The following is a 12821-nucleotide window of genomic DNA, read 5'->3' as shown; positions in this document are numbered from 1 at the left end:
AAATAATCAAAGAGCATTAAATAGTATTAATTAAATAGGAGTTAGCATGGTGCATTGAAAAGAAAACTAGTGTTGTAATCAGAAGTCTTTGCTTTGCCTCTTACACATTCTGTGACCTTGGATAGGTAATTTATCGTCTCTGAACCTTTATTTTCTTGTTTTTTAAAGTTAAAGATTTTTACTAGTTCATTTCTAACAACCCTTTCCATAGTTTTAAGTTTATAATCCTATGATTCTCTAAGTTTACTGCATTTAAAAAACTTACGTTTTAGTTAGCCAGACAGGATACTCAGTTGTTGCTCTCATAAAGATGAATTGTCAGTTCTGACTGCTCTTGTCTCTGTGTAACGTAGAAAAAAATAGCAAATTCTGATAGCTCCATTTAGTAACAATTTTTCAAAAAACAAGACAGCGCAGATTACTGGGTAAAGAGGTGATCTTAGAGTCAGGATGACTTGGATTCTAGTCTTGTTTCTGACACATAGTGTATTTTGACTTCTTCCCTTTGTTCACAAAGGGACAAGGTGCAGGTGCTAAAATTGAGAAAATAGATAAGCAGAAGGGCGTACATGATCCTGTGGCCTAAATAAATGCAAAATGGTTTTCCAGGTCTTGTTGGAACCAAAGCTGAATGTAATAATAGCTCCTACTCTGTGGGAACTCTTACACATGAATTGGCTATGTAGTAAAGTACTAAATGTATGGATAGTTTAACATTAGAGTGCTTAGGGTGGAGAGGACATCGATAGATCCGGTAATCTATTCCCTGCCTGCTTACTGTATTCACTTATGTGCAGTGCAGTGGGCATTAGCTAAGACAGCACATAAATCACGTGAGAAAAATCTAATCTGGCTCTTAAAAAACAAAATATTTCACAGACTGGAACTTCAGAACCTTTCTTGATAATTTATAAATTTTAGAGTCAGGAAAAATCTTCCCATTAACTCACCTAAAATCTCTCCTTATACCTTTTTTTTTCTTGGCTTATAAGATAAATAAGGTTGTTGATATAGTTATACCTGTATATTTATATACAGATACACACACACACACACACACACACACACTCACATACACACATACACACTCTTATTTGCCAATATATCTATCTGCTGCAGTTAAAGCTAAATAAATTCAGTTTACTCTACACTTTTAGGACTAAAATCTAAAATACTGTATAAATGCTAGTTATTATCATTGCCATTTTTAATAATGTATTCTCCTCAACTTTTTCATTACCTGGTATTATAAATTATAAAAAGATTGATCCATCTGTGAGTAATGTGAATAATGTGAATAATGTTCTGTTTATAAGTATTGGAAAACATATCCCAAGTGGAGCTTGCTACCTAAAGCAGATAAACATGGGTATAGCGTTTGTCTTATTACATGCAAAGGACTAACTTCACATATGTAAAACAAGTTTTGAATGTTTTACTATTTTTTATTAAGTTTTTAATTATGCAGCTTAAAGAAGAGATTGAATTAAGTGTAGAGAGAGGTTAAATAAATGAATAAGATAGGTAGTAGGAGTGAGAATGGTAGATGGTAACTTACAGGTTGAGGAAGAGAAGATTGGGGTAATGAGCTAAACTGGGAAGAGGAGAGTTCAAAGGACCAATGAACAAACCAAATCATATAATCCTTTACTGATCTGCTTTGCTGGGCTCTATTTTTAACTAGAATTTTCCTTTTTATCCTTTTCCTCTTAGGCAGCACTTCTCAATATCGTATTAAGAGATTCATTTGCAGCTCCTGAAAAGGATATTTTTCAAGCCTTGTTGAATTGGTGTAAGCACAATCCAAAAGAGGATCATGCTGAAATCATGCAGGCAGTTCGCTTGCCTCTGATGAGTCTCACTGAGCTCTTGAATGTTGTTAGACCTTCTACGTTATTGTCTCCTGACGCCATCTTGGATGCAATTAAAGTACGCTCTGAAAGTCGGGACATGGATCTCAATTATCGGGGCATGCTCAGTGAGTACCTATTTCTCCTAAATGTATGTAGAGGAGAAGTTTTCTGAAAGCTTTACTCATGAAGCTTTTGTCACCTTTCACAAACCCTATAGCTGTTTAGATAGTGTTTATATGTTGTGTATTTATTAGTTCTAATATATAGAACTTTACTTCTTACACCTCATGATACCTTCTTCAGTCATTCAGCAAGCATGTATTAAGCTCCTGGGATGTGCCAAGCACCATATTCAGCAGTAAGGTTACCAAGACACAAATGAAACCATCTCTGCCCTCAAGGAAGTTAGATTCTTTTGGAGAAAATAATATATATGTATAAATATACATGATATATTTATAAATATACAGCATGTATGTATAAACACACACATGATAATTTTTGGAGGTATAGTACCAGTAGTTGGGGAGAGCAGGAAAGGCATCATGTAAGAGCTAACACTTGAGTTGAACCTAGAAAAATCCTAGAAGCAGAGGTGGAAAGAGAGCGTCTTTCAGGCATGAAGGATAGCTTATGAAAAGTCTCTGGGATGGGAGCTTGAATGTCCTGTTTGAGGAGCAGCCAGAAAGTTAATTTATCTGGGCTGAAGAGTGACTTAAAGAAAGGAATACATAATAAGGCTAGAAATTGTATATTGAAGCCTATTTGTGAAGGGCTTTAAATACCAGACAGAGTATTTTATATTTTATTCTAGAGGTAACAGGCAACCGCTGAAGCTTCTTGAGTAGAGGAGTGACACCGTCAAATCTGTGCTATAAGAACCTCACTGTGGCAACTGTGTGGGAAATAGATTGGAGAGAGTGTGGAGGGCCTGAATTAGGGTGTTTGCTGTATGCCTTGAGACAAGGCTACTGAAATGAGAGATGGCCAGTTTTATCTCCAAAGAGGTTAAGAAGGATAAGATTTTAATTAAGTCCAAGTCATACTACAGAATCTCTTCTCACTAACAAAAAAGCATTGTTCTTTCTGGGAAAATTGTTTACCTCTTTCCCAGAAAGCCAGTCCTGCTTAAGATTTTTTTTTTTTACATATGGAAGTACATAGTTCCATAAGTATGTATCATGTACTTACTATGTGCACAACAATATGATAGATATTAAGGAGGTTGGGATGTTGCAAAAGAAGTCTGAGAGGGGTTCTCTGCATTTGAACTTAAAAGTCTCCTTGGGGAGATAAGACTGTTGATGAATGGTATAGAAAGTAGTTCAGATCATTGTTACATAGTATGTGTGAGAAAGACTATGTGAAAAATGTGGATCTTGAAGAGTAGAAAGGGAAAGTTGGGTCTTACAAAGTAGATAGGCCTTGACAATGTAGATAGGCATAAAAAGAGCAGGACATTGCACATGAGCATGAAGAATTTGACACATAGTAGAGACAATAATGTTTGAGAGTGAGGGAGCAGAAGTATCTGATTCATACGGTTATTGGAAAAGATTGTAAGGGTAAAGTAGAGGAGGTTGGAATACCTGTTGAAGGCTGGGCTAAGAGTATGGACTTCACCCTCATCAAAAACTTGGAGTGACTCACTGTTGCATTATAAGATAGTTACAATTAAAAGAGTGTTTGGGGGAGTATTAATATGCTATGTTGTATAGGATATTTTGAAAGGAGGAAGAAAGATTAGGAGAAGCAGAAAAAAATTGCAATAATCCAGGGATGAAGTAATAAGAGCCTAACCAGAATAGTGGCAGCAGAAATAAGAAGCAATACATTGATGTTATAAGTATGGAGTTCTGAAGAACAAAAGAATGTAGGGCATAGAGGAAAGGAGCCTATGTAACATTGAAAAGTGATATAATTAACCAAAATGAGGTAGCTAGGAGACTTCTTTCCCCCTAGGGGGAGAGGTGATTTGGTTTGGTTTTAGAGATGTTAAGTTTGAATGTTTTTTAAGGAGTAAAGACTTGGAATGAAATAGAAATTTGTGACAGGTGGTAAAAGTGTTTAACTTAAACATAGGTGAGAGGTCAGGGCTGGAAATACAGATTTGGGAGTGTTGGGTATAGAGGTAATAACTGAATCTATTAGACTGTGTAAGTTTTGCAAGAGTCTGGGGCATTGTGCAGCACTAATAGTAGAAGAGAAAGAAGAGATGACAGGAATAGGCCAAGGGGTAGAACGCTCAGTAGTAGTATAATAGTGTAATCATTCAGCTAACAAGCATCTATTAACATTTAGCTGTGTTCCAGATACTGTTCTTGGTCCTAGGAGTACTAAGACAAAATAAAATGAGCCCTGCTCTCAAGAAGCATGCATTCAATTTGGGGAGACAGCATGTGTGTTTACAAGAACGCGAACATACACATACACACAAAGTCAAACACACTCCTACCTTAACTAGGTAAAATCATGTCTCTATCATTATTTAATCAAAAGAGCTGTAGAGTAAGTGAGAAGGCCTTCAACTAGAATGAAGTCACATGAGAATTGTTTCAGAGGGGAGAACCTTGGCTGTGCCTCATGGCTTTTCTATAAATTATCAAAGAATTGAATTCCAGAAATTGGAGTGTGTTGTTTTTTGGCACATCACTAGGAAAGAACTAGGAACTTGGGAAAGAGACCTGACCAATGGCAGAGCCAAATGAGGCCTTCTCCCTCCTTCTCCTCTATTTTTGACTAGAAGAGGAATTTTTGTCTTTGAAGGATCTTGAAGATGGGGAACTTCCCATCAGCACCCTAAATGACATCCCTCTATATTAGAGAGCAGAAGTGCATTGAATGCCAAAGACAAACTGGGTACAAATTCACCATGCTTTAAGGGGAACTTCTTGAGTGTCCCCTGAATGAGAGAAAATGCCTTCCATTACCTAGGAGTTTTGAATTACCTACTTTGGCACATGTGTTCTCTAAGCTTGAACCCATTTTTCTCTGGATTCTGTATATTTGTGGGAAAGTGTCACAAATGTTTGCACAGATGTGCCAACTGTATCACTTAGCAAATATTCCTTTCTAAACACTAAGTTTGACTGTCAGCTAACAATCTTGGGGCAGAAGTACAGAGGGAAGATTGGGGTATGGGGTGTCAAACTGAGGGCATAAGAGAAAGCCATCTAAACCTTGTTTCAGATACAGGGGTCCTTGGTGCTACATGGGTGAGAGTGGGCTGGTGATATCCCTGTGATCTTAGCAATGCAGAGAGTGGCCTCCTGTGCTTGTGACAGTGCCTTTTTTGGGGAGTGCCATTTTAGGTTTAGAGGGAGGCCCCAGGCTTAGAGAGGGTCAGTAGCTCTCGCAGAGCAGAGTATTTATGCTTCAGGGCGTGAACCTTGGGATTCCTGATTCCAGGTCAGCTCTGTCCACTGCACTGGGCATCTTCTCAGCTCTAGATCATGGGGCTTACCATCCATCTTGTTGCTGGTGTTCCAATTCAAGATCATCTCTTTGTATTTCACTGAACTTTGTTCTCTGCCCTTGATGGTTTTTTGCGGGGAAGGGGAGAGAGGAGGGGGAATCTCATTGTTTTCAGCTTTTTCTTAATCTCTTACCTTTTCCCACTTGCTTTTTTTTTCTAATCGGTTCTTTCCAACTCAACAATTTTTCTCTATCAGCTCATTCTTAAATTCTCATATTTTAGTTTTGGGAAACCTTTTTTAAATAAAAAACTTTATATCTTGTTGGATTGGGGGGAGAGGATGAGTTGGTTACAATTGTTTATTCTAATATTTCTCCCTATAAAACAATAATTTAGGTAGTACCCTCCTCCCAGCTTTGTAAACTGGTGTTATTCTTGACTCCTCACTCTTCCATATCATTTCTCTGGTCTCCTAGTCACCACCTTCATTCATTCCTGGATCTTTGATGTCAAACCCACATAGAATAGGAATTAACCGTATCTGTGTGGTATTGTATTTGTATTTATTTTAACATTTCCCACTTACCTTTTAGTCTAGTTCAGGAGGTAGAAGAAGGGATATCTCCTTAAACATCTTGGCCAAAGGTCAGACACAATGAGTCAGTGGTCTAGGTCAAATTAGAACTAGGTACTCCTGACTCCCAAACCCCAGTGCTTTTTCCAATCCACTGCCAGATTGTTCCCTGGAAACTGTTCTCACCAGGGTTACCAGTGCTCTCTTAATTACCAAATTAATTACTTTTTCTCAATCCTAATTCCTTGTGATCTTTCTGCAGAGTCTAACACTGTCAGTCACACTGTTATGTTTTCGTGACACTGTTCTCTCCTGGCTTTCCTCCCCATCTAACTGTTCCTTCTTTAACTTTGCTGGATCTTTAGCCAGCACAAACTATGGGTATCCCTCAGCCTTTTGTCCTGGTTTACCTTCTCTTTCCTCTATACTGGGGATGGGGTACCTGCAGCCTCAAGGCCACATGTGGCTATCTAGATCCTCAAGTGTGGCCTTTGACTGAATCCAAACTTCACAGAACAAATTCCCTTAATAAAAAGATTTATTCTGTAAAATTTAGACTCGGTCAAAGGCAGCACTTGAGGACCTTGAGGGTCATATGTAACCTTGAGGCCACAGGTTCCCCACTCCTGCTCTATACTATTTCTGATTTCATCAACTCCTGTGGTTTCAATTATTATTTCTATACAGATGATACTCAGATCTACTTGTCTAACCCTAAGCACTCTCCCAACGTATCTAAAAGTGAACTCATTATATTTCCTCACAAACCTTCCTCCTTTCCTGACTTCCTAATATTGTTGAGTGTACCACCTTCCTTCCAGTCACCTAGGCTTGCAACCTAGGTGTCTTCTCCAACTCATCATCTCCGCCCCCGCCCCCAATATCTAGTCATTTGCTCAGTCCTGACCTTTCTTCCTTTGCAGCATTTCTTAAATATGCTCCCTTCTCTCTGATACTCCCATCCTCTCATGCGGTTCCTAATCATTTGACAGGATTCTTGTGAAGATCAAATGACGTAGTTCCTTCTCATACTATGCTCTTAAATGCTTGTTCCCTCTCTCCTCTCCCTTCTCTCTCATGCCTGGGCTATTTCAGTAGCCTGCAGGCTCCATTATCCTCTAGTCATCTGTCACATCAGACTTCCTAAAGCACAGATCTGACTTTGGTAACCTTCCCCCATCCTCCACCCTCACCCTAGCCCTATTCATTCAACTCTAGTGGCTTTCTGTTGCCTCCAGGATCAAATATAAGTTTCTGTTTAGATTTTAAAGCCATTTATAAGATGGCCCTTTCTTACCTTTCTACGCTTACACTTTTACTCACTTCCACACACTCTGCAATTCAGTAACATTGGCTTCTTTGCCTTTCTTTGCTCAAGACACCCTGTGGGAAACAGGAAGTAAGTTTTATTTCCACACTTCCTGGTGATGGCGGGGAGGGGTGACCTAGTACAGTGAGATGGTGAGAAAACTACTGCGCATTCTCAATAAGTTGTTTGAGGGAAAGCCTATCAGAGGAATACATGAAGTCACATGGCCAGAGGACAGTATAGAGGGAGATCCAAAGTTTGGAATTCTATAAGGGTTCTGCCTCATCCTGACCTGGTTGTAGTCCTTCCAATGGTCATGCTGGAACAGAAGCTACCTGTTGCTTCAGGGGGACGAACTTCTGCATTCCCCCTCTCAACTCCATTTTTAATAAATTTTTCTTGATACCTTTTTGTGTGTGTCAAGTTCCTCTCTAACACACCCTGTCTCTGATTCTGAGTGTTTTCACTGATTTCCTCCTGTTCCTCCTCCTTCCTCCCCTCCCAACTGCTTATAACTCTCCTTCCTCATTTTCATCTCTTGGCTTCCTTAGCTTTCTCCAAGTCTTAGCTAAAGTTCCACCTTTTGTAAGAGCCCTTTCCCTCTCCTCCTTATTAGTATCTTCCCTTTGAGATTATCCCAATTTATCTTATTTATACCCAGTTACTTGCGTGTTGTCTCCCTCATTAGACTGTGTGCTTCTGGAGAGCAGTAACTGTTTTTTCCCTCTTTGTGTCTTGAGTATTTATCACACGATGTGCCAGCTAACACATAGTAGGTGCTTAATTAATGCTGTTTGACTGACTGCTAGATGATAAGTTCACAAACATCTTTAAAATACCTCTAATTCTCTTGTCTGGTCACTCCTGTGTTAGTTTGGAGTGTAATGGTTAAGTGAAATGATCTCCATTCTCTGTCTGGGGAAAAATTTCAGTAGAGAAGATAAAGAAATGATTAATTATTTGGAAACTGAGAATGAAAGGGTGGATGTTGTAATATTTTAACATGGAGAGTGATTACTACCTCAGGGAAAAATTACATGTGTGTATAGAAAGATGGAAAGCAACTCTCAGTGCGAACAGCATGGATTTGAGGCTATAGTCATAGTCTAGTAGAAAGCAACCAAATTAATTATAAGGTAGAGTGGTGATTCCACCATAAATAGAACAAAAGGGTCTTCATATCAAGGACAACTTTATAGGATTACAGAACTACAGAGGTGGAAGAGACCACAAAAGTCACGTAGTCCAACCTGTACCTGAATAGGAATATCCTCTTTAACATCCCAAATTTTTTTTGCAGCTCTCTTGTCCACCACTTCCTGAGTTAGGTTTTCTTTACAACAAAACCAAATCTCTCTTTTCTTTCCCTCTTTTCTTTTAAGTCTTCTCCTCCTTCATCCCTCCCTCCTCCCTTCCCCTCTCTTCCTTCCTTTTCCCTCCTGTCTTCTCTTCTCCTCTCCTCCCTCCCTTTCCTCTCTTCATTCTTTCTCCTCCTCCTCATTCCTCCCTCCTTTATTCCCTCTCTTCCCTAATTTGCAGTTGAAGAAACTGGGTCCAGAAAGGTTAAGTGACACTTGCTCAGGGCCAGGAGTTGAACCCAGGTCATGTGACTCTAAATCCAGCACTATACCACCTGCTTTCAAATATCTGAAGGGCTGTAATTCTGAAAGTCAGAAGTGTTCTCTTCCCCCTCCTCTATACTCTTCAGCCTTCTGGTGATTAGGAATTAAATTTCCTATGTCTTGGATAAAGACTTTGATACACTAGGAACCCTTTAGTGGGTTACCCCTAACTTTGTCTAGCTAACTTTCTTCTTTGCACCCACCTTTCTGTTTTTGTGCAACAAAACACATGAACATTTCCATACATAAAGCAGTACACAAAAGAGTATTTTATGAGAAATTGTGAATTTCCATTTCATATAATTTGCTTTAAATTATATATAATAAATTCTGTGTGTTACTTTTAAAGCTACTTTGCTTGTCTATGCATCCTTCTAAACTTCCATCAGTTCTCTGTGCATTTTAAAAAATGTTTCATTGACTGTTTTTTCTTTCCTCTGCTCTCTTCTCCTCCCCTCTCCTCCCCTCCTCTCCCCTTCCTTCTCTTCTCCCCCTTCCTTTTGTATTATGATTGCTAACTTCTCCAAACCCCTGATATGTCTTTCCCCCGATTAATTGAGAAAGAATGAAGGGAGGGCAGGGAAACCATACAACCTTGTAACAAATTAGTGTAGATTGAGCAAAATGATTCCACTCGGTGGCCATGTCCAAAAATGTGTGTCTGTACCTAGCATCGAATGTCTCTTTGTCTGGATAATGCATTTCATCATAGGGCCTTTGGAGATATTTGTTAGTTATTGCTTTGATCAGAGTTCTTAAGTCTTTCAAAGTTGGTTTTATTTGCAATATTATTATCTTATTATAAATTGTTCTTCCGTTTCTTCTCACTTTATTCTGTCAATTCATACCACACAGGATTCTCTGAAATCATCTTCTTGGTTATTTCTTACAACACAATGATATTCCATGACATTTATATACCATAATTTGTTCAGCCATTCCCTAGCTGTCCAAGAGCCAGTCCAAGACACTCTTTTAGATCATAAGTTCTAGGTTTTTTCCTCTTTCTTTTATCCTCTGTTTTAATTCTTCCTTCAGGAAAAGGAAGTTTTGTTTTGTTTGGAACTGTCCCCTTCTTAGTATTTTCCTTTTCACCCTCACCCTGCCTTTATTCCCTCTTGTTCTAATGTATTTCCACACAATCTTGTTTGTGTGTGTGTTCTACCCTCCTTTATCTGCCTCAGATAAGAATGAAATTCTGATGCCCTCTTTCCCAAACCCTTTCTCCTTTCTCCATGTTTGTATACTTTGAGAAATACTGAGTTGTTTCCTCTTCTTTCTTTCTTCACTAGGATATTCCTCCTTTTACCCTCCTTTTTCTTTCCCCTGTTCAAACCCTCAGAACAGAACCACTCTGCCATTTTCTTATTTAACCTCCTCAGTACTCTTTAAAGACATTAAAGTTCTGAAAAGACACTTTTTTCTTCACTCCCATTAGAATATTAGCATTGTTGCATCATTTATCTCCCTCAGATTGCTCAAATAAATTTATTTTTCTAGGTTTCTCTGAACTTAGTTCTTTGTATTTCAAAGTTCCTGTTCAGTTTTGCACTTTTTATCAGAAATGCTTGAGAAGTCTCTTATTCCATTAAATTCCCTTCCCCCCACCTATAGAATTGTACTCAGATTTATAAGATAAGATATTCTTGGGTATAAGCTTTTCCCTTGTATAGTGTTTTATTCAAAGATGTCCTCTCATTTCTGGTTTATGCTGCCAGGTCTTACATTAATGTCTGATTGCTGATTCTTGATACTTGAACTCCTTATTTCTGGGTGCCTGCAGTATTTTTTCTTGGTATTCTGAATTTTGGTTTTTGGTCATGACATTTCTGGGACCTTTATTTTTGGAGTTTCTTTTAGGAAGTTATTGGTGGATTCTTTTTTTCTTTACTTTTTTACTCTTTGGTTCTAATAGATCTGGGCAGTTTTCATTTATGATTTCTTCAAATGTAAGCATCCCATTTTTTTAAATTTATGGTTTTCAAGGTATCAGTGACTCTTAAATGATCTCTTCTTGATTTGTTTTCCAGGTCAGTTTTTTATATTGATATCACAGATTATCTTATATTTTTACAATCATATTTGCTTTTAGTTTTACATGCTCTTTCATGGCATTGATTTTTGTTTGAACTCTTCTAGTTTTTAGAATTTCTATTTCTTGGAATTAGATTTGCAATATTTTTTGATGCTTGTTTGCGTTTTATTTTATTTACTTATCTCTCCAGCTTCGCACCAGAGCTAGGCTCTGCCCTATGCTGTACTTTTGGGTGAGGTAGTCAACCCAGCTTTATTTGGTCCTAAGTTCTTGCATTAACCTCCATCTCTCAAGGTTAGGTCCCTCAGGATCCTTGAGATTTCATAACTGGTTCTTCGTGGCCCTCCTGGGCATTTCAGGACACAGTGGTAGAGATCACAACATCCCTGGGCATGGACATTTCCTTGTCTGAGGGTTCTAGTATCACTGTGCCCATCAGAGGCTTTCTTCGGAGGAACACTGTGGCTGCTTTTGGATTCAGAGCCTTGCAGACTTCCTGTTCCTTGCATTTGTGTTCACTTTTGTTTGAGGGGTCCTCTTTCCTATTGTTCTGACTTTTTATGCAATTCTGGGGTGAGAAAAGTCACTTACTGTAGTTTCTTATTGGACTTTTTCATCATTATTCTGTCTGTCCAAACTTCAAGGTTTCTTATAATAGGTGTGAGGGAGCCAGGCAGTTATCTTTCCAGGAAACTCTGTGTTGATTCTCAAATAGAAGATAATTTCTTAGTTTTCTTCCACCTTAAACCGTGGTAAATAACTTGTCTTTTCCTCTGCTTCAGCAACATACTTGAAATACATGCAAACTGTTTCCTGTTTATAACCCATTGATTTTACTGTGTTTAGCCTTATGTCATTTTTTATGTTCATAAAGTTTTGCATGTATTATTATAGCCTTATACACTGAAGTCTTCTTCACTGAAGTCATTTGTTTTTGGTTGTGAGCTCTTAGAGGACAGGGTCCATCCATATCTTTGTAATTTGCTTTCCATAGATTACAGGAGTGTTAGAATGAGGTAGGCACGTAGTAAATGCCGTTTGATAAAGATAATGAAGAAATATTCATTAATAATCATGATATTAACATTCATGACAGATCTTTTTAAAATTTCTCATGCAAAGGAAAAAGTGCAATACCCTCTTTTAATTTTTAAATGAATTAATTGATTTTAACAGCACCTCCAGAACTCAAGATTATATGGGAACCTTTATTTCTCCTCTTTTGGGTTGGCAGTCAGAAGACGTGGGTTAGTTAAGAAATGTGAACTCAGGCAAATGCCTTCACTATTGGTTTTTGTTTTTGTTTTTTGGTTCACTTCACTTCTTTCTGTTTTATCTCTTCATCTCTAAAAATGGTAATAATAATACTTGTACCACGTACATTGCGCTGATGGGTGCTTAGTATTCATTCACTCAACAAACATTTATGTGCTTATTTTACAGAAAGCTAAGTACTGGGGGGGAATGAGGAAGAATACAAAGTTTAAATAAGACAAAATCACATCCTCAGGGAGTTCTGAGTTTATTAGAAAAAGAAAATACAGATGACCATAATCTACATCATTACATGACAGTCAGTCAGTAAGGTCTTATGTGCTTACTTACTAAGTACCAAGCACTAAGCTCAAAACTGGAGATACAAAGATAAAAACAAAAATGTCCCAGCTTTAAGAAACTTGCCTTCTGATAGGAGATAAAACCTGTACATATGTAAGTATACATAAGATGTTCACATATTATATATACTTAAATTATGTTACAAATACCTTATTATTATGAGTTTTATCTACCACATACAGTAGATACATTTATGTAATTTAAATAAGTAATTTATATATAAGTATAAATGAGTTCAAGGCAGATTTAAAAGATAGTTCACTAGCATTTGAGAGAAAAGGAAAGATATCATGTAGAGAGTGGTGTCTGAGCTGCAACTTGAATGAGACCAGGGATTTGAAGAGGCAGAGATGAGAAGGGAGTGTTTCCAGGACTGGCGAGTAGCTAGTGTAAAGG

General features: G+C 37.9%; 1 protein-coding gene across 5 annotated transcripts in view; it reads left to right on the top strand.

Moving 5' to 3' along the window:
- The window catches only part of BTBD9 (BTB domain containing 9), a 504605-nt gene that overhangs the window by 97608 nt on the left and 394176 nt on the right, over nucleotides 1-12821 (top strand). For all 5 annotated transcript variants that reach the window (XM_072641985.1, XM_072641984.1, XM_072641986.1 and 2 more), the window contains one exon: nucleotides 1714-1978. In XM_072641985.1, coding sequence (XP_072498086.1) covers nucleotides 1714-1978 — 265 coding nt within the window. The remainder of the gene's footprint in view (nucleotides 1-1713; nucleotides 1979-12821) is intronic.

The sequence above is a fragment of the Notamacropus eugenii genome, chromosome 2 (assembly GCF_028372415.1).
Source record: "Notamacropus eugenii isolate mMacEug1 chromosome 2, mMacEug1.pri_v2, whole genome shotgun sequence".
Classification (NCBI taxonomy): Eukaryota; Metazoa; Chordata; class Mammalia; order Diprotodontia; family Macropodidae; genus Notamacropus; species Notamacropus eugenii.
Note: the sequence above shows the minus strand (reverse complement) of the source record. Positions and strands in the feature narration are given on the sequence as shown.